The sequence below is a fragment of the Sarcophilus harrisii genome, chromosome 5, assembly GCF_902635505.1.
Source record: "Sarcophilus harrisii chromosome 5, mSarHar1.11, whole genome shotgun sequence".
Taxonomy (NCBI): Eukaryota; Metazoa; Chordata; class Mammalia; order Dasyuromorphia; family Dasyuridae; genus Sarcophilus; species Sarcophilus harrisii.
In genome coordinates this window covers 202,623,656-202,646,304 of record NC_045430.1, presented here as the reverse complement: position 1 = coordinate 202,646,304, position 22,649 = coordinate 202,623,656, and the positions used below count along the sequence as shown (strand labels likewise).

General features: G+C 34.1%; 1 protein-coding gene across 2 annotated transcripts in view; it reads right to left on the bottom strand.

Moving 5' to 3' along the window:
• ACTR3B (actin related protein 3B) overlaps positions 1–20,024 on the bottom strand; it is an 87,560-nt gene extending 67,536 nt beyond the window's left edge. For both annotated transcript variants that reach the window (XM_031939495.1, XM_031939496.1), the window contains exon 1: positions 19,859–20,024. In XM_031939495.1, the coding sequence (XP_031795355.1) occupies positions 19,859–19,902 (44 nt within the window). In that variant the 5' untranslated portion in view covers positions 19,903–20,024. The remainder of the gene's footprint in view (positions 1–19,858) is intronic.
• Positions 20,025–22,649: the final 2,625 nt, after the last annotated feature.

The following is a 22,649-nucleotide window of genomic DNA, read 5'->3' as shown; positions in this document are numbered from 1 at the left end:
AATAGCAGAGTAGAGGTAGCATTACAGCTGAATCCTCCCAACATTCCCCTCCAAACAACTTTAAATTAACATGTCAAATACAATTCTGGAGCAGCAAAGTCAACAAATAGTTTTAGAGAGACATTTTTCCAGCCCAGGACACCTTAGATGATCAATAGAAGAGGTCTGTGACATCAGTGTGGGGACCAGTCTAGAGTCCACATATTGACAACAGCAGCAGAGGACTTTAAAGGCAGCTGCTCAGCTCAGAGGCAGTTAAGGGGATGAGCCAAATGGTCAGAAAGAAATTACAAGGGATACTGAGCTGACACTGGGCATAGGCAACACCACTGCCCGGATGCAGTTTGGGATCCTACTCCAGAATGAAGAGGAAAACTTGTGGTCAGTCACAAAAGTGGCAGTAGTGGCTTCAGCGGAGCCGAGGCTCTTGCTGGGTAAAGACCAGAGCACAGGCCAGAAGGATTCCACCCTCTCCTAAGAAAAATGCCACCTGGAAAGCACCAAAAAGCTGCAGACCCCTAGAAGTAGCTCTGAAAACAGCAGCCTGGAAAAACCTGAAACTTGGCACAAAGCTTCCTCATCCCCAGGTGAATCCGGCCTAACTTAACATAAAGTCAAATGAGCAAACAAAAAGAACTGGATCATCAGAAGCTACTATGTGGCTAGGAAAATCAAAATGCCTCCTCAGAAGAAAACAATGTGAAAACAGCTACAAGCAAAATCGCTAAGAAAATTGCAATTTGGACACAAGATTTTCCAGAAGAGTTAAAGAAAATAAGAAAGGGAGAGGTAGGGAAAGACGTAGCTGCTTTGTTTAATACAATGATCCAAACCAAGGCCAAATGACTCCTAATGAAAAATTCTATCCACCTCCCAAGAATTGATGAATTCTCAGTACAAACTGAAATATAATTTTTTATTTTCTTTATTTTCTTGCTACTTGGCTAATATGGAAATATATTTTGCATGATTTCAAAGGTATAATTGATAGCTTTTCTTCTCAGTGGATGGGGGAGGCTCATGAGGGAGAGATTTAAAACAAAAAATGTTTTAAAAGAATGTTAAAATAAATAATATTTTCTGAAAAATAATGTGGGATTTAAATGTACTTAGTGATCCATTGTTAATAATAATTTTTAAAAATATTTTTAAATAAAGGTACATTAATAGGGGAAAGCAAATTAATTAAGTAATCTTAATTCTCACTTAGCACTCTAAGGTGTACATCAGTGTTAAGAGTCACACTCATTCCAACAGTTCTATTTTTGACCTGGTCTATATAGGCAAATTAGAAGATATTAAGGAAGACAGTTCAATTCTACACTTATTCTAATCAACTTCTAAGAACATTCTACAATAAAAAAAAAAAGAAAGAAAATTTTGTTTCAGATAAAAGTGAATCACAACTTGGCTTAAGCAGCCAGAGTTGCCTCACTTTTTAAAACAAAAAATAATGCTCTAAATCACTAGTGATTAGAGAAATGAAAATTCAAATTATTTTACAGAACTAGAAAAAATAATAATAAAATTCATCTGGAAGTACAAAAGATCAAGAATATCAAAAGAATTAATGAAAAAAATAAATAAATAAATAAGGATGGTGCTTAGCAGTACCAAACCTAAAACTATATTATAAAGGAGCAGTCATCAAAACCATATGGCACTGACTAAGAAATAGAGTGATGGATCAGTGGACTAGATTAGATACACACAACACAATATCAAGGCCTATGGTAATTTTGATAAATCCTCAAACTCCAGCTTCTAGAATAAGAACTCACTATTTGATAAAAATTGCAAGGACCAAGTGGATAAAAAGAAAATGAAAGGGAATTTGAAAATACCTGTTGACTCAAAAGACCCAATTATTCAGCACAACAAAAATATTTCCTTGAATCGCTTCACACACACACACACACACACACACACACACACACACACAGCTCAAAATAAGCAAATGAGAGATATATATTTAGACTATTTTTACTCATACATCACCAATATCTAAGAAATGATGACAATAATATTTGTGGGGTTTTGATAATAATATCTGTGATAATGGGAGGGAAGAAGTAGGAATGAGAAATAGATTTTTGTTAAATGAAATTATTTTTTTAATTGATGACAACATAAATACATACTTTCCAGGTACAGCTGCTGCAAATTCTAGCTTCTAGAATCAAAAAGATCATCCAAACTGACCATCCAACTAGCCACTGAATTGCATTACTGCTTTGTATTAAACTACCCAGAGCAGGGCAAATGTGTTCCATGACTGCTCAACAACAATATTGAAAATAAGCATTCTTACAGCATTATCAATTTATACAAATATTTATTTACCTGTCCTTTCAAGACAAATGCAAAAATGGTCTTATTTAAAAGAGATTAAACTAGGAAACTAAACTATGCCAAAAGGCATGAGATGGTTAATATCAATACTTAGCATGTATGCACTAAATGATAATACTACAGGAAAAGCTTAAATAAGGTAGCTTAAATAAGGTAGAGAGAGAAATAAACAGTATAACTCTTACAGTGCTGAATCTCTATATGCCCCATTTCTAAGGTAGACAATTCTAAAAGTAATAATAATAAAATAAGTAAAGGATCTGAATAGAATTTTAGAAGAGTTGAACATACCAGATCTCTATAATCATAGAATGGTAAAAGAAAGAAGTACATTTACTTCCCAAATTGGAAAGGCACATTTATAAAAATTGTACATATATCAAAGCATGAAAACCTCAAAATGCAGAAAATACCAAACATTCATTATAAGCCAAAATTTTAAAAATTATATTCAATGGGGGAGAAAATGTTAAAGAAATAATTAAAAATTAATCAGAGACTTAGTAACTTAGTAAGTAACTTAGTCATAAGGAATTTGTGGGTCAAAAAACAAATGAAAAAATCATCAAATAACTTCATCAAAGAAAATGACAATAAGGAAACATATCAAAATATATGGGAACAAGTAAAAGCAGTCATTAGGGGAAACTATATCTCTAAACATTTTCATCAAATAAAAGAACAATTTGTTAGACAAGCAACTAAAAATATAAGAAAACCAACAAATGTCAAAACCCCAATTAAACACTAAAATAAAAATTCTGAAAATCAAAAAATATTATCAAAAGTGAAAGTTTTTTCTTTTTTAAGTAGCAAGGTTGAGGATTATTTTCTTTTATTTTTATTGGAGGAAGGAAGGTTTGGAGTCAAAAAGATAAACCATAAGCTACCAATGAAACGTTTACTGTTTATGTTATGACTCTATTATCCCATGTTCTTCTTATATGCTGAGACCATTTTCTTTTCCATTCATCTACCACTTTATAAGACAATCTTTGCAGCAAGCTTCTTAGATAAAGGTTTCATGTCTAAGATATATATGGAATTAAGTCAAATTTACAAGAATGAGCATCATTCCCCCAGATCCAAGGATATAAAGTTTTCAGAAAGAAATACAAGTTATGAATAACCATATGAAAAAAATGCTTTAAATCACTAATAGAGAAACATAAGTTAAAATAACTAATACCCATGAGAAATTGATTAAGACAAATAAAAAAGGAAGAAGAAAAATTCTAGAGTACATGGGGAAAGTAAGTTACATTAAAGACACTGTTAGTGCAGGTATGAACTTTTTCAATCATTCTGGAAAATAATTTGGAAGTATACACAAAAGGCTATAAAACTGTGTCAGTCCTTTGTTCAAGGTACTATCCCCAAAGGGATCAATGAAAAAAGAAAAGAACACATACAAACAACAATATAAGAGCTCTTTTTATAATGACAAACAACTGGAAACAGAGGGGATGTCCATCATCTCCAAATGACAAGCTATGTATATAAATGTGACGAATTACTACTGTGTCCTCTAAGAAATGAAAAGGATGATTTCAGTAATACCAGGGAAGACTTGTACATAGTGATACAAAGCAAAATGAGCAGAACAAGGAGAATAATTTATACAATAGCAATACTGTAAAGATAAACAACTATTGAAGAGTTAATAATTCTAATCAACCAGAATTCCAAAACACTAATGAAAAATGCTACTTCAAAATGGATAACTAATGAATTCAGATTGAAATTTGAAGCACATTTTCTTCTGTCTTTCTTTCTTTTCCTTTATTTTTTTGTTTTCAATATGGCTAATGCAGGAATTTAATTTGTATTAACTATACATAAGTGTAATGGATTTGGGTTTTCTTGCTTCATCAATAGGCAGGAGAAGTAAATAATTCAGAACTGAAAATACAATAAAACTTTTAAAAAGACAATGCGTTATAAACTACTTATTCCCACTATTCAAAATAAAATGGATAACCATTCAAGTCAAAAGGATTTTAAGGAGTACACTTTCAAAAAACTGAATGATAGTTCACATGAGAATAGGAAAGCTCCAAAACTTTAACAGGTTAGGTTCAAACTACAAATTTGGCAGGCCAAACAAAAATGACAATTCCTTTTTTTGTTTGTTTTGTGGTTTTTTTGGCCCGCTGATTTAGTTCTTTATTTTTCCCCAATTACACATAAGAACATTTTAAACATTTATTTTTAAAACTTTGAGTTCCAAATTATCTCCCTTTCTCCTTTCCCACTCTTACTCTCTCGCCCCATTGGGAAGGCAAACCATTTGATATATAATGATCCAAGGCAACTCTTCAAGACTTATAATGAAAAATGCTATCCATTCCCAGAGAAAAATGCTATCCATTCTGTCTGAACACAGAATGAAGCACACTTTTTTTTAAACTTTATATTTTCTTGAGGGGCTTTTTGGTTTATGTTTTCTTTAACACTATCATAGAAATATATCTTAAACACTATCATAGTTGCATGACTAAACATGTATATAACCTATTTCAAATTGCTTGCCTTCTTAATGGAGAAGACGGGGTAACGGTGAGAGAGAAGGAAGGGGAGCTTATTTGGAACTCTCAAGTTTTAAAATGAGTGTTAAAATTTTTTTTACATGTAACTGGGAAAAAAGTAAAGTATTAAATCAATGAGGAAAGTATTAAATCAAAAAGGAAAAAAAATTGTCATTTTGTTTGGCCTACCAAATTTCTGGGAGCATCCTATTCATCTTTTCTTACAGCACAGTAGTGTTCCATCATAATCACGTACCACAATTTCTTCAACCATTACTCAGTTGTTGGACATTCCCTTAATGTCCAATCTGTGCTGTCCCAAAAAGAGCCACTATAAATATTTTTATATACGTAGATCCTTTTCCTTTTTGCTTTTTAATCTCTTTTGAGAGAATTACAATTCTTACAAAAGACAAAAAAAAAATATGAGCAGCTACTTAAATATATTAAGAGAATGAAAGCTGGCAAAAAGAAGCAGTGGTACCCATGTAATAGTGACAGTACGAGATTGATAGGAGATTTTTTTAAAGTTTGCAGCAAATGAGTTACAATTGAAGCTGTCATAACTAAAAAAAGATCCTAGGTCATGAGATATTTAAAGAGACAAAAACTATACAAGGATAGTTTTATTAAGTTTTTTTTTTGTGTGTGCAATAGGTTATATAAATCAGAATCAGGATGAGTAAATATTTTGGGGAAAAAATAGAAAATTCAGGAAGAGAAAATAAATCATTTTTAGCAATGATTCCTAATCATGATTGCCTGTAAGCCTCAACTATATTGCAAATTTCTTGATCACAGAATTCGTCTACTTTTATCTTTTTATCCCAGTGCTAACACAAAGCTTCATACATATTAGACACTTGCCTTATAATTTAATTCAAAAGTTTATTCTTTTATAGTCCCTATATGTATGTTGAAATACAAGGTTTTCAGAGATAAATTTTTATAATATTTTTTATTTTTCAAAATATATACAAAGATAGTTTACAACAGTCACCCTTGCAAAATCTTATGTTCCATATCCCCCCTTCACGTTTTTCCCTTCCTCCTCCCCTATAAAGCAAGTAATCCAATATAGGTTAAACATATACATTTCTTCTACATATATTTTCACATTTGCCATACTGCACAAGAAAAATCAGATCAAAAAGGAAAAAGAAATGAAAAAAACAAACCAAGCAAATAACCAAAAAAAAAAAAAAAAAAGAAAATATTATGTTGTGATCCATACTCAGTTAATACAGTTCTCTCTCTGGATGTAGATGGCTCTCTTCATCACAAGACCATCGGAACTGGCTTGAATCATCGAAAATGATGTTGAAAAGAGCCACGTTCATCAGACTTGATCATCGTATAATCCTGTTGCCCTATATGTACAACGATCTCCTGGTTCTGCTCATTTCACTTAGCATCAGTTCAGATAAGTCTCTCCAGGCCTCTCTGAAATCATCCTGCTGATTGTTTTTTTATAGAACAATAATATTCCATAACATTCATATGCCATAACTTATTCAGTCATTCTCCAATTGATGGGTATCCCTTCAGTTTCCAGTTTCTGGACACTACGAAAAGGGCTGCCACAAACATTTTTGCACATGTGGGTCCCTTTCCCTTCTTTAAGATCTCTCTGGGATTTAAGCCCAGTAGAGACACTGCAGGATCAAAGGGTATTCACAATTTGATAACTTTTTGAGCATACTAACAAATTACTCTCCAGAATGGTTGGATCTGTTCACAGTTCCACCAACAATGTATCAGTGTCCAGTTTTCCCACATCCCCTCCAACATTCGTCATTATCTTTTCTTGTCATTTTGGCCAATCTGAGAGGTATGTAGTGGTATCTTACAGTTGTTTTAACTTGCATTTCTCTGATCAATAGTTTCAATTTGTTCATCTGAAAACTGTTCATAACCTCAAAGAGATCAGTTTGATATGAATGTTTGCTTTACAAAAGGATTCAGACACATGATTACTTTCAGTGATAAAATCTTAACACATTTAGAATTATTCTCTTAAAATCTACTCAAGAACTTTTTAGGGACAGAACAATTATGTAAATAGGATCTCAATTCACAATGAAACATAATTGTTACTAATCATCTTTTTTCATAGCTGTAGGAATGAAAGATTTTTAGACTGCCATTAAAATTATGTAACCATGGATTATATACTGGTAAACAATTGCATATGCTACAGAAAAAAACTGCTAAAACATTATTATTTTAAGCCAAAGAGAGGTTAAGGAAACATTTACTGCTTAGATAAGGCAGAAAGCTCTCATCAAATAGTCCAAAATACTATTACTTCCAAATGTGAAGTTTTCAAGATATATTTTTAAAAATCTATTTTCTTAAGCTTTTGTTATAATTATTCAAGTGGTTTTTTTCTTATACAAAATCTTTAAACATGGTTGAACTCCTTGGTACCTATTATATTTCAAAGAATAAAAGTCATGGCAAAAATAGCTGACTTTTAGATTATTACTTTCAGGTTAAAGATGCTAATGGTATACTTCAGTTATGATATAGATGAAAGGAGCTTCCATTTTGATACAATATTATATTTGCAAAATTTTCCAGAGTTCTAATAAGAACTATAAAACCTGTTCTTTCAAGAAACTGACTTTCAAGAAATAGTAAAAACATATGATGAAGTATCATATAGGAATGTAGCAAAGCTCACTGGGCTATACTTCAATCAATGCTTTCAAGAATTTCAAAAAGCAAAAATAAACAAATTAAATATGTAAATAAGTAAGTGAATAAGAATTTCAAAAAGCAGTCACAAATACTTAATGGATTTCCAAAGTTAGTTTTATTTTTCAGAAAACCATTCACAAACTCAAAAGCATTCTTTGCATCAGTTTTTTCTGACTACTTAAAATTCTTAAAACAAGATTAGTTTCATTTATCCCAAATCGAACCTTACAAACTTTTTAAAAAAACATTATTTACAAGTTTTGTTGAACCAAAAAATAAATAAATAAATAAATAGGAAATTGGAAAAACAAGCTAGTAGTAATTTGTGAGCCATACAAGAAAACTAATATAATAAAATCATATCTACTAACTGAAAACTAAAACCACAAATGAGAAACCCATAGAAAATAATGCAAAGAGAACTTCATTTTGATGCTCAGATATATCTGTGACATCATTGGTATTGATGATTCTACCAGCACAAACTAAAATTCTTCCTTTTAAGAAATTCTATTTGTCTGAATGTTTGGTAAATTTTCAAGAGGATCCACTCAAATACTTTAAAGTTCTTGCTGAAAATATTCTGTTGTGTTTTGTTTTTTTAATTTGAGTGTTACCAGTATAGCAATAAGGCTGTCATACTATATCTTTGCTACACAAATTGGTTGGTCTCCTTTAGAGGTTATACTCGACTTTGAGACATCCTTTTTACCCTTCCTTAAGATAGTTATGTATTATTAATTACACCATAGCTTATTCTGAGCCACCATTTCATCTTTCTCTTATACTTTAAATCATTCTGAAATCCTTTTTTTAGCTTAATAAAATTAATAACCATCAACCAATAAAAATTTAGACCTTTAGCATTTAACAAGGTAGAATCAAATGAATTAAGAAAACAAAATATTTTGCTTGTCCCACTTTGGGGTGTATCTCAAGTTTAACTATCTCTGGCATGTTTTTCATTCTTCTATAAAATGGTTACAGACAATGTGTACAGAGTACTGATCCTGCTGATCTCACTTTGCACTACTTTATTTCCTTGTATCTCAAAATTTATTATTCTTTTTGACACAGGAATCTTCTATTATATTATTATACCATAATTTATTCAACCTTTTTCCAAATGCTGGATATTTAGATGTTGGAGTCCAGCTCCTATAGTGAATTAAAGGTGTGAATTTACCAGGGTCAGGTGGAGAAGTCTGAATTATGAATTCTTCAAAGTTTATTGATCACAGAAACAAATATTATACCTCAAATGCTAATAGACAATACAAAGTATACTCTTTGAAGTTCCTATAGTCTTCTCTAACAAACAAGTTCTACTAAGATATAAATGATTAAGCCCGGAGTCTTGGTTACTTAAACAGAGATGCAAATAGTTGAGATACACATCAGGATAAAGTTTATCATACCATTGTCTCAAGTATATTACTCCCAAATGCCTTTATTCTCTATTGTGGGCTGTTTTTTCTATCCTAAGTTCAAAGGTTGACTTTAATCCAAAAAGCAGTATTTACATTTTGCTTCAATCACTAGATTATTAATTTATTATATCGACAAGAAGTCTCTGCTATTTCAATAAGAAAAGGAAGTTTTGATGAGCCAAGTTACTGTAAGATTCAAGACCTGGAATGGATTCCCGGCCCTCTACAATCTACTGCTAACAATTTTTTTTCACCATTACAAATAGAACAGCAATGAATATTTTTGTCAAAGATCCTGTGATGGAAGAAACATCCTAAGCATTCTCTACCATGCAATCTAGGCTATTTTTTCCCCCTCAATTGGCATTAAATCTATCCTTGAGGCTCAAGGGACTTCAGGCCTGGGCTGTTCACCTCACTTTCTAGTCATTTAAATTTTTTTTAAAAACCCTCCCACCAGGAGCTCCAGGTAGTTTCTAATGCATGGCTGGCAGATCACCACGGTTAATTCATAGACAAGGGAGTTTCATTTAGCTATATGAACTGGAATCTTTTTGACCCATGGATATCCCTGTTGCATATTTCTGCTATAGTTAACTGTTGAATGACAGTGTCTCAATCTGTTCCAGTATTGAACATAAACTACTAGGGAGGTGACCTGAATCAGGCTCAGAATATAGTATGCTCTTCTTTCCTTTTTATGGTACTTTCAACAATAAAATCACTGGATCAAAAAGGATTACCAGGTTTTTAATCTTACTGCAAATAGGTCTATTGCTGTACAAAATATTCATATCTATATAAAGTCCCAACAAGAAAAAAACTACTTGGATTTTTTTATATTTATCATTTTTTAACAGCATCTAACATAGATTTTTGCTTAGAAAGTACTATGTAGGTATATGTATGTATATGTATGTATGTACAATATGCCACACTTTATTCCACTTTTGTTCAAATTCTGGATACACAGAATGTTTTTAATTTTTTGTTATTATAAATAATGAAGTCATGAACATTTGATCACAGATATGCTATCTGGTCCTTTTTTTTTTTTTTTTTTTTTTTTTTTTTTTTTGAGATAGAGTCCTAGAAATGGAAAGAACTGTTCAAGAACAGTTAAGATGTTTTGTGACATTAGCTATTGCTTTCCAAAGTTTGTAGCAGTCTATAGTTACACCAACAATTTATTAAAGTACTGTTTCCCTGTAGCTCTACCCACATTATTTGATCAGAAAGTTTACAAATTTTTTATATGATTATTAGTAGTCTGTGTATTTTTCTTCATAAATTCTTTGTGTCCCTTAATCACTCCCCCACCATGGAGTATGTATTACTAGCCTCATAGATCACTATCAACATACAGGAAACAGCATGGTACTTGAGTTCATATCCCATCTCTTCTGTTTACTGCCTGTGTTAGCTTGAATATGTCTCTTAACGTCTCTGGTTCTGTTTCTTCATCTGTAAAAAGAGGAGTTTAGATTTAATAACCTCTAAAGATCCTTTACTTTTAAATCGATAAGGCTATGCAATATGTGTTAATTATTTATGGATTCTGGCTATCTGACTTTACCTGATATATTCATTAAAAATATTTTTCTAATAAATTTCTTTATATTTTAATATGATTTTATTTATATAATCAAAATCAAATACTGTCAGGAATGATTTCTATTTTTGATTGATTATAAACACTTTGCCTCTTCAGAAATTAAAAAAAAATTATCTCCTTTTCCATAAAAAAAAAAAAATACTTACATTATTCCACCTATGACTCATCTACTATTGCAGTCATTATTTAAATGTTCTGTGAAATATAATAGTGTAGGGTAGGGTAGAAGATATGACTCTAAACTAATTTTTTCCAATCCAACTGTCCAGTTTTCCCAGCAGTTTTTATTAATAATTTTAATATAAGCTACCTGAGAATGGATCACTATACTAATCTTTTATGTTAAATATGTCACTACATTAATCCTTTATGTTACTTTAATTTCATTTCTAATAAGAGATTTAATATGGATTTTTACTAAGAAAACTACATAGGTTCTCAAATGTGATCTACTGCAATTTCTTCCTCACTTTAACCAATTCTGAACCTTGCAGATTGTTTCTCTGAAGCAGTGTGTGTGTGTGTGTGTGTGTGTGTGTGTACATATATATATATATATATATATATATATACATACATATATGATATATGCACAAGAGGCAGCACAACAAGTAGTACTGGAACAATGGATTTGTTGACAGAAAACAATTCAAATTCAAATTCTGTAACTTACTATTTGGGGGAAAAAAAAAATCATCTTTTTCATCCATAAAACAAGAGGGTTAGATGAGGTAATTTTTGAGATTTCTAATAGTTCTAAATCCTACAATTATTGACCTAAAGTTATACCTTATTTTATCTACTCCTGAATAACTCAGTGCACTATCTCACTACATTTCATAGTCTAGAAAAAAATGTATTTTTATTTACTTTATTTTCTCCAATTTGAATTATTCTTCTATTCTTCTAATTCTTCTTCTATTTTTTAAAAGTTTTTATCGAAGAGGAGCTCTTAGGTTATTTCCAGGGCTTAAAGCAATTAAATATGAAGTCATCTGTGAACAGGCACATCTGAAGAACTTCCACAGTGATAAGGAATTCTCTATTTGGACTCTGTACAGGATAAATTCAATAATACCAATGAACAGCTTTAATAAACAATGTATCCTGCATGCCTTGCTTTATGTTACTATTCAGAGAGTCAATGAAAAAAGATAATTATGGCACCGGAGTTTATTTAATGCACATGACCTTATAGAGCTCTACTCTGTTTTACCTTAATTTTTTTTTTAAAGCAACTAAAAACAAATAAAATAGGATCTTATATTTTCTACACTTCAAAGTGAGTTGTATGATTGTAGAGGTATGGTCTGCTACAGAAAATAACCTTCAAAAATCTACCTATCATTTTCTTATGCTTCCAAGAATGCCCTCATGCAGAGACCATTTCCATATAAATATCTCAATGATCATAATATGTTTAGATGAATTGCACATGTTTAACCTAGATTGGATTACTTGCTGTCTAGAGAAAGGAGGAAGGAAGGAGGGAGGGAGAAAAATATGGAACACAAGGTTTTGCAAGAATGATTGTTGAAAACTATCTGCATGTATTTTCAAAAATAAAAAGCTATTATTTTTTTAAAAAGAGATCTCAAGGAGGCAAGGCAGTAGGTAAGTGGGTCAGTAATTACAGCAGAGCACCTTTCCACTGTCCAGATAATCAGGAAAAATGAAGTTTTCTTACAGAGAGAGAGAGAGATGGGTAGGAGATAGAGGAAGGCAGGCAGGGGTTTAAATGTCAACAAAAACAAAACAAATTATTTTAAGAGGTAGGAAAAATCCTAACTAGAATCAGAAAAACTAAAGGTGAAATGAAATCATATAAAGGGGAAAGGAAAGATAAGGAACATATGAGGCTAAAAAATGGATAAAAGATTGCTCTCATAAAACTCTGGAGCAAGTTCTAGTGAGTAGCAGCTACTTGTATTCTAAGGAATGATAATGTGAGTCCACTAAAATTGTTCAGTATGAAATTATACAGTAAGAGTCAAATAAAGAAGAGATTTGTAGTGATAGTTAAAGACTCCCAATTTAGGGGGATCTATGTAAATCAGATAGCAAAAGAGATGTCTACTGCCATTAGTAACAAGGAAATCCTAAAGATATGTCAAAGTAAATTACTACTATATATTTCCAATAAATGACATGGCACAATTGATTCTGCCTGAAAAAAATCCAGAAAAGTATTGCTAAAAATTATAATGCTGGATAAGAAACATGGAAACATGAAAGAGACTTTCATCATTGCTGCCCATCAAAAGTAAGAGCTTCAAAAGAGAAAGAAAGATCTAAAAGTTAACATCTCCTTAGGAAGACAGAGGATAAGAACGGGATATGGATTTCTGAACCATAGCTAAAAAAAACCAGGAATGACTATCCAGGGATATCTTGCTCTAACAAGGGCCAGTAAAACAACATTGACTTTTAAATGTAATCAAAAAGATTTTAACCTAAATGGGGAAAAGGAATAGGAGGAAAGGAGAGAAAGAGGAGACGCAAGGAAAGGGCAAGGGAAAAGGACAGGAAAGGGAGAGAAACAGGGAAGGAACGAGGGAGAAAGAGAGCGACAGAGAGAGAAGAGAGATAGAGACAGAGAAGAAAGGAGGAGGAGAAGAAAAGAAGGAAAAGAGGGAAGGAGGGAAAAGGAGAGAGGAAGAAAAAGGAAGAAAGAAAAAGGGAAGGAGGAAGAGAGAAAGAAAAGGAAGGCGAGAAGGAATAAGGAAGAGAAGGAAAAAGGGTGAGAGGGAGAGAGAAAAGGGGAGTGGAGAGGGAAAGAGAAGGAAGAAGAAAGGGAGGAAGAGGAGAAATAGAAAACTAAAGGCAACAATAACTTAGGATCTGTGGACTTCTTAAAGAGATATTTTATAATGATGATTGTTGGAGGGGATGTGGGAAAACTGGGACATTGATGCATTGTTGGTGGAGTTGTGAACGAATCCAACCATTTTGGAGGAAGAGGAGAAATAGAAAACTAAAGGCAACAATAACTTAGGATCTGTGGACTTCTTAAAGAGATATTTTATAATGATGATTGTTGGAGGGGATGTGGGAAAACTGGGACATTGATGCATTGTTGGTGGAGTTGTGAACGAATCCAACCATTTTGGAGAGTAGTTTGGAACTATGCTCAAAAAGTTATCAAACTGTGCATACCCTTTGATCCAGCAGTGTTACTACTGGGATTATATCCCAAAGAGATTATAAAGAAGGGAAAGGGACCTGTATGTGCACTAATGTTTGTGGCAGCCCTTTGTAGTGGTAAAACTGAAACTGAATGGATGTCCATCAGTTGGAGAATGGCTGAATAAATTATGGTATATGAATATTATGGAATATTACTGTTCTGTAAGAAATGACCAACAGGATAATTTCAGAAAGGCCTGGAGAGACTTACACAAACTGATGCTGAGTGAAATGAGCAGGACCAGGAGATCATTATATACTTCAACAACAATACTATATGATGACCAGTTCTGATGGACCAGGCCATCCTCAGCAATCAGATCAACCAAATCATTTCCAAAGGAGCAGTAATGAACTGAACTAGCTATGCCTCAGAAAAGAACTCTGGGAGATGACTAAAACCATTACATTGAATTCTAATCCCTATATTTATGCACACCTGCATTTTTGATTTCCTTCACAAGCTAATTGCAATATTTCAGAGTCTGATTCTTTTTCTACAGCAAAATAACGTTTGGTCAGGTATACTTATTGTGTATCTAATTTATATTTTAATATATTTAACATCTACTGGTCATCCTGCCATCGGGGTAAGAGGTGAAAAATTGGAACAAGAGGTTTGGCAATTGTTAATGCTGTAAAGTTACCCATGCATATATCCTGTAAATAAAAGGCTATTTAAAAAAAAGAGAGAGAGAGAGATTTTAATTTTATTTTAATTGAACTTTAGTTTTATTTCTAATTCTACATATTTTGTGAATTTTAAAACATTATTCTGAGAAAGGACATCCAAATGGATTCATAACATCTAAAAAAGTTTAAGAATCTCTACCATAAATTGTTAACTACCAGGTAGAAAGAAAAGTGTACAAATAGTCAAAAACTCAGAACTAGCAAAATCAAGGAAAAGAAGCAGGAAAAAAAAAACAAAAAAGATGGCTCCCGTGTCTACAAACAAATGCACAAAATAGTCTGGTAATGGCTTGAAAGGTGTTGATAGTAACCTCTAATTCATTTCCTCCAATATTTTTTTTTTTTATTTAATAGCCTTTTATTTACAGGATATATACATAGGTAACTTTACAGCATTAACAATTGCCAAACCTCTTGTTCCAATTTTTCACCTCTTACCCCCACCCTCCCTAAATGTCAGGATGACCAGTAGATGTTAAAATATATTAAAATATAACTTAGATACACAATAAGTATACATGACTAAAACGTTATTTTGCTGTACAAAAAGAATCAGACTTGAATTATTGACAATTAGCTTGTGAAGGAAATCAAAAATGCAGGTGTGCATAACTATAGGGATTGGGAATTCAATGTAATGGTTTTAGTCATCTCCCAGAGTTCTTTTTCTGGGTATAGCTAGTTCAGTTCATTACTGCTCCATTAGAAATGATTTGGTTGATCTCGTTGAGGATGGCCTGATCCATCAGAACTGGTCATCATCTAGTATTGCTGTAGAAGATATAATGATCTCCTGGTCCTGCTCATTTCACTCAGCATCAGTTCGTGTAAGTCTCTCCAGGCCTTCTGAAATCACCCTGTTGGTCATTTCTACAGAACAGTAATATTCCATAATATTCATATACTACAATTTATTCAGCCATTCTCCAACTGATGGACATCCATTCAGTTTCCAGTTTCTAGCCACTACAAAAGGGCTGCCACAAACATCTCGTGCACATACAGGTCCCTTTCCTTCTTTATAATCTCTTTGGGATATAATCCCAGTAGTAACACTGCTGGATCAAGGGTATGCACAGTTTGATAACTTTTTGAGCATAGATCCAAACTACTCTCCAAAATGGTTGGATCTGCTTCACAACTCCACCAACAATGAATCAATGTCCCAGTTTTCCCACATCCCTCCAACAATCATCATTATTTTTCCTGTCATCTTAGCCAATCTGACAGGTGTGTAGTGGTATCTTAGAGTTGTCTTAATTTGCATTTCTCTGATTAATAATGACTTGGAGCATCTTTTCATATGACTAGAAATAGTTTCAATTTCTTCATCTGAGAATTGTCTGTTCATATCCTTTGACCATTTTTCAATTCCTCCAATATTTTAATAGCTTTTTTCTACAATGTCTCTTTAACAGCAATAACATATTGATTCTTTAATTCTGCAGTGTCAGGTGGATTATTCTAACTGCTGTCAACTCAACATATTTATATATAACTGGAATGCTTCCCACAATCATGTACTTTAAGCAGAAGGTAATTTGAAGTGAACTCAAATCATTGCTGTTCAGAAATCAAAGTGTAACTTCTTTAATCAGGGTATAAAAAGAATAATATGGTTACAAAAGAAAACTTTCCTTGTTTAATAGATTCAAAAAGTAATCACCCACTATTTCAGGGGAATTAGTGAAGGAACAATTAGCCATTCTGATGTAGTCATTAACTGTAGACACATCAGGGGAATCAACTAATACAAAAATTCAATTATAATTCTCCTTTGAAATAAAAAATTTTCATTCAATATTTTCTTTGCCTTGGATTTAAAAATATGTACTACATAGACTGGCATAGAATGGTCCTTAGGCAGTCTTAAATTCCTTCCAGTATTAAAATAAGAATTCATATATTATATGAAAATATATTAAGATTCTTTTACAGGTATCTTTGATGTTGATGGTGGGCTGAAAAGAAAACTGAGAAATCATTTGAACTCTCTCTAATACATATATACATATATATCTATAACTCTTGGTTATCACTATTTTCATTCATCCAATTGTCCTCTAATTAACATATACAAGGTACAACCTAACAGTATTTTATTCTTGAACTCAAAGGCTGAGAAAAGATCGAGTTGCTATACCAAATAAAGTGAAACAAATATAAGGTTCAATTAAAACTCATTCATCCTAGAAAAGTTAAAAAGTTTTATTTAGCCTTTTTGGAAATATAATGCTAGATGGGAATTCATAAAACCCCACACTGCTTACCAGAATTGTGTGTCTATTTCAAACCCTCTGGGGAAAACTCTGACATTATTACTTCTGGGCACTAGAATAATAACTACACCAGAAACAGCTTTATTTATTCATTAAAATAGTACAGATCACATCTTCTTGATTATTTTTTCTCAACAACAACAACAAACACCATAAGCAGTACAGTTGGGGTACTTGAAGCAATTAAATTGAAACTATTTCTCTGGCAGTAACATGCATTTCCTTTCCTCCCACAAAAAAAAAAAAAAAATCACATTTTGAAATTTTACTTTATCAAAAAAAAAACTGGAAGTGAATAGTTAACAAGAAATTAAGATATTAAACGTCTACTAATAGACTCTATTGCCATGTTCCATTAATGGTTTGTGATGAAAGAAGTATTACAAATCCAAAAATAAAATCAAAGTTCTCAAAAACAAATACTAAATTGTTAAAGACCTTTTACTATTGTCTTCATTCTTTCAGTCTGATCTCCACTAAGGATAACAACACTCCAAAGGAAAGTAAAAGAAAGAGAAAACCAATCATTTCTTCCCAGGAGTTTTAACAATACTGACCTATATTTGTGTTTTGCATACCAAATTAATTTTTGGGGAAAAAAAAAACCCTGCAAAAATTCCCAGTACACAGTATTTCAGGGATAATTGTTAATATAGATAGTATCCAAAAACACAAGTTCTAGTTTTAAAATCTAAAGAAAAATATGATCAGATTGAAACAGTTTGTAGAAAATTTTATAAAAATTATATCCCCATAAGTTGAAAGAAAATCAAAAGGAATCAGATCTATTTAGTGACAAAAAAGATTCAAAACTTCCTTAAAGTTCTTTAAATGTTTATTTAATACCAGGGTATTTTACCACAAGCCTCATTCTTATATAAGAATATAAACTGGAATTTTCAAATTACCAAATTTGAATATATTTACATTTGAATATGTATTTTTGTCTATACATATGTACATATATGCATGTATGCATATATACATAGATACACGTGTGTGTGAAAACCAAGAGAATGAGAATTTACTTTTAGCACTTCATCTGTCTAAATCAGATTATCTCAGGCAAGTAAAAAATACATGAATTCCTTAGCATTTAAATGAGTTGAATTCTTATGAACTCAAATATAGAATCTTCTTACCAGTACTATTTTAAGAGAAGTAATAACACTGAAAGTTAAAAAAAAAAAAAAAAAACTAATAAAAAGAGCTTTCACAAATGTAGATTTCCCCAAAAATGGAATATGTCATTTTCACCCACTGCATTTTAAGGTCCTCAAAAATTTTAAATAAACCTAAGACAGGGGCACTGTAATAACCAACCTTTAGAGTATGTGATTTTAATATTGGACCAAAATAGATTAGAATATGTTGTTTTCATACTGGAATTGAATGATGGGGGCAGGGAAGGAAGAGTAGGGAATAGCTTGATATGTTTATGTCATTGGAAGAGTAGTGGACAGGAATTATTAGGAAAAAATGTGTGATACAATGGAAAAAAATTAGAGTCAGAATCTGTATTTAAATCCCAACTCTGTCACTATTATCGGTGGGACTTTAATGAAATCACTTCACTTTCAGTTTCTTCATCTGCAAAAGGATGGATTGTATCACCAAATCTATTTAGGATCCTGCAGTTAGGGTAAGTTAGGTGACCATGTTACCCAAGATGCTTTGAGGGATATAGGAGAAGCAGAAACTTAGTCCATAAGAGAGGGGAAAAATAAGGCACAGAAGTAACACAAGCAGAAGTGATTCACACCGCTCCTGAAGACTAAGACTAGCAAATGGACAGCAGTCCAATGATGACAGAACATCTTTCCTACCCAGTGAATAATGAACAGGAATGGGTCACTGGATTTGGGGGTTATGAAGAACTTTCAGTGCAGCACCCCCAAAATCTGCAGAGGAAGAAATTGAGGCTGGGGAAGATAATGGCTTTCCAAGGTCAAAGTGGTAGTTAAGTACCAGAGCTAGATTTCTGACTCAAGTTCATTGACTCCAAAATAATATCACCTTCTCACCTTGAACAAGATGAGAAAAGGATGAGGCTGAAAGACTCTTTATTCCAGAGGTTCTTAATCAATCATTTTTGTGTCATGGACTACTTTAGCAGTTAGGTGAAACCTATGGATCCCTCAGAATAATGTGGTTAAATGCCCAATCAAAATACACATAATTACAAAGGAATCCAATTATACCGGAAAACAGTAATCAAAATATTAAGGAAGAAATAAGGCTCCAGGTTAAGAATCCCTTCTTTAATTCTACTATTTGATCCATTAAGAGTGGGAGAAAGGACACAATGCAGGCACAGTTAAATTAGGTGCTATCTCACTACATTTCTGACCTAATACATTTTTTCTCTCCACGTGGTCCAGCGAATGCCCATTTCCAATGGCCGTATGAATAAAGCCTTGAATGGCATGTGTAAGAATTGGATTTTTTTTTGGGGGGGGGGGGGGGGGATAATTAAGTTCCTGGATGAAAGGGAAGAGGTTAAAAAATTGTGGGAGAGAGCGCGTTACTTTGCTGCTTCCTCGCGTGTTTAGATGACCGGAAGGCATAGGACGAGGGAGGGAAATGGAGATGGAGAGGACGGGGATAGAGGGGTTAGGGGATGGGGGATGGGGGATGGGGGATGGGGGATGGGGGAGGGGTCTACCTGAGAGAGAGAGGAGGACGCGGAAATAGAGGTGAAGGCGAGGACAGGGACGGGAGAGAGTGGGAACGGGGAGGGAGTCCGGGGACTGGGGATAAGGGATGAAGATGCGGGATGCGAGGCAAGGATGAGGACAGAAACACGGAGGGGGATGAGGGAATGGGAAACGAGCGTGGAGGATGGGAGAGGGGCGAGACTGGCATGGGAACCAAAGAGGAATGAAACGGGCGTGGTGGAGGAGGGGCGGGAGACGCCGCCGAGGCAGAGTCCCGGCCCCTCGCCTGACGCCTCGGGCTGCGCATCGGGGGCGGAGGACAAGGGAAAGGTGGCGCGGCGAGGTGAGGGACGGGGGCGCGGGGAAGGCCCGGGAGACGGCGGGGGCGAGGAGGGCCGAGGAGAGCGGCTCTTACCCGGTGCCACAGTCCACCACGCAAGGAGGCAGGTAGCTCGCCATGCTCGGCAGGCGCTGTCACCGCACGCACCTCGCCCCGCAGCCGGGCCGGGGATCCCAGGCAGGTTTCGCCGACAGCCGCCCCGCCCGCCGCCCGGCAAGATTCGCTCTCTCCTCAGCCCGCCCCCTTCTGTCTAAAGTCCCTCTGAAGGCCCCGAGCCGCCTAGCGCTGCCACAGGCGAGGCCGCACGGGAGCCCGGATGAATCCTGCTCGCGCCGGGGCCATGTGACGCTCCGCTCCGCCCCGGCCTCCCCCGGCCGCCGGGGGGCGGGGCCCCGCGCGAAGCCAGAACAGCCATCTTGCTTGAGGGCAAGGAAGCTCTTTGCCAGTACCCTTACTGACTTCTCGCACGGAAAGGATGATGGCTCTTTATAGTAATGAAGAGCCCTTTTGTTTCGGGGGCTTCATAAAACAGTCATCAAAAAACATTAGTGTCTGCCCCAAAATATACCCACCGAAAGCCTCCTATGTATTGCCATCTTTTTGATGTAAGAGAGCTTCTGCTTTGAAATCAGAGATACCTACCTGGGTTCGAACCCTGCCTGGGAAAAAGTTCTTTGAGCTCCCCCTTTTAACTGTGTATATCTTGTACCGTCCTAGTGTTTATGTGTCGTCTCCCCAATTCGAATCCGAAGTCACAGGAGGACCCACGGGCCCCTTCTAACTCCAAGGCTCCAATAAGTGGGCACTTAAAAAGTATTTTGACTGGCCACAGATACATCACTTCATTTCTCAGTGAATAACAAAATCTAAGGTTAAACTACTTGTGTTGCCAAACTGTCTGTGCGTGGAGTTTCTACAGTGGAAATTCACTTATGGAATCAGAATTCCTGACCCACCCCCACCCCACCCCCCAAAAAAAGATGTTTAAAGTCTTTCTGAAGGAAAAGGCATTGTAACAAAAAGTGCTACTTGCATGACTTCTAAGTCACCGAGTCAGTCTATTACTCAACAGTGGAATGAGGGGCTTGGACTAGGTAATCTGAGATTTCTAGCAGGTTTGATGGTGAATTTGAATTAATGCATCCTGCTACCTAACACTGGACTTGGAGTTAGGAAGAGCTAGCGCCAAATTCCCTACAGTAACTGAATGTCCCTTAGCACGTCGCTGCATTGCTGTATACTTTGGAAACTTCTCACACTCAAAGTTCATCATTAACACCACAGTTCCTTTGCCTATCAGTGTTATATGTGAAGCAGCTCAGAGCACCAGGAAAGGTTTTGACTAGAGGCTTACCAAAAACCAACCTTGTCCATTTGACATTTGTTCAGATACCATGGCATATGCAGATTATTCCTATAAGAGCATTCCCACACCACATGAGCGTTCAGCAGAAAATGAGGGCTCGATTAATGGTGATAATATTAATAATGAATGGATCTCCGATCTCATCCATTTCTGTACTCTCACCAAAAGAAGCAATCATAACTCACTCATACTTTCTCTCCTTGTGCAGCTTCTGCTGAAATCCTACTGTAAATCTTCAGGGCTCCAGCTAATCGGCTAGAGACATACTCTTACTATATTAATCACTGACCTCCTTTACCAATGATGCATCTATTTGATGGTGTATTTTATGATAACTTTGCTCACAATTTTTAACTGGCTATACGCACAAATTTGCATCCTTAGAAATCATAATGTTCCATGATCCACAATACATTTACAAGTTGTAAATTGCCTGTGTGTATCTGAGCTAATCAGCACGCTATAGATAGATAGATAGATAGATAGATGATAGATAGATAGATGATAGATAGATAGATAGATAGATAGATGATAGATAGATAGATAGATGATAGATAGATAGATAGATGATAGATAGATAGATAGATGATAGATAGATAGATAGATAGATGATAGATAGATAGATAGATAGATAGATAGATAGATGATAGATAGATAGATAGATGATAGATAGATAGATGATAGATAGATAGATGATAGATAGATAGATGATAGATAGATAGATAGATAGATGATAGATAGATAGATAGATGATAGATAGATAGATAGATAGATGATAGATAGATAGATAGATAGATAGATAGATAGATAGATAGATAGATGATAGATAGATAGATAGATGATAGATAGATAGATAGATAGATAGATGATAGATAGATAGATAGATAGATGATAGATAGATAGATGATAGATAGATAGATGATAGATAGATAGATGATAGATAGATAGATAGATGATAGATAGATAGATGATAGATAGATAGATAGATAGATAGATGATAGATAGATAGATGATAGATAGATAGATAGATAGATGATAGATAGATAGATAGATGATAGATAGATAGATAGATAGATGAAGATAGAGATAGATAGATAGATAGATAGATAGATAGATAGATGAATAGATAGATAGATAGATAGATAGATGATAGATAGATAGATGATAGATAGATGATAGATGATAGATAGATAGATAGATGATAGATGATAGATAGATAGATAGATAGATGATAGATAGATAGATGATAGATAGATAGATAGATGATAGATAGATAGATGATAGATAGATAGATAGATAGATAGATAGATAGATAGATAGATAGATGATAGATAGATAGATGATAGATAGATGATAGATAGATAGATAGATGATAGATAGATAGATAGATAGATGAGATAGATAGATGATAGATAGATGATAGATAGATAGATAGAATGATAGATAGATAGATGATAGATAGATAGATAGATAGATAGATAGATAGAAGATAGATGATAG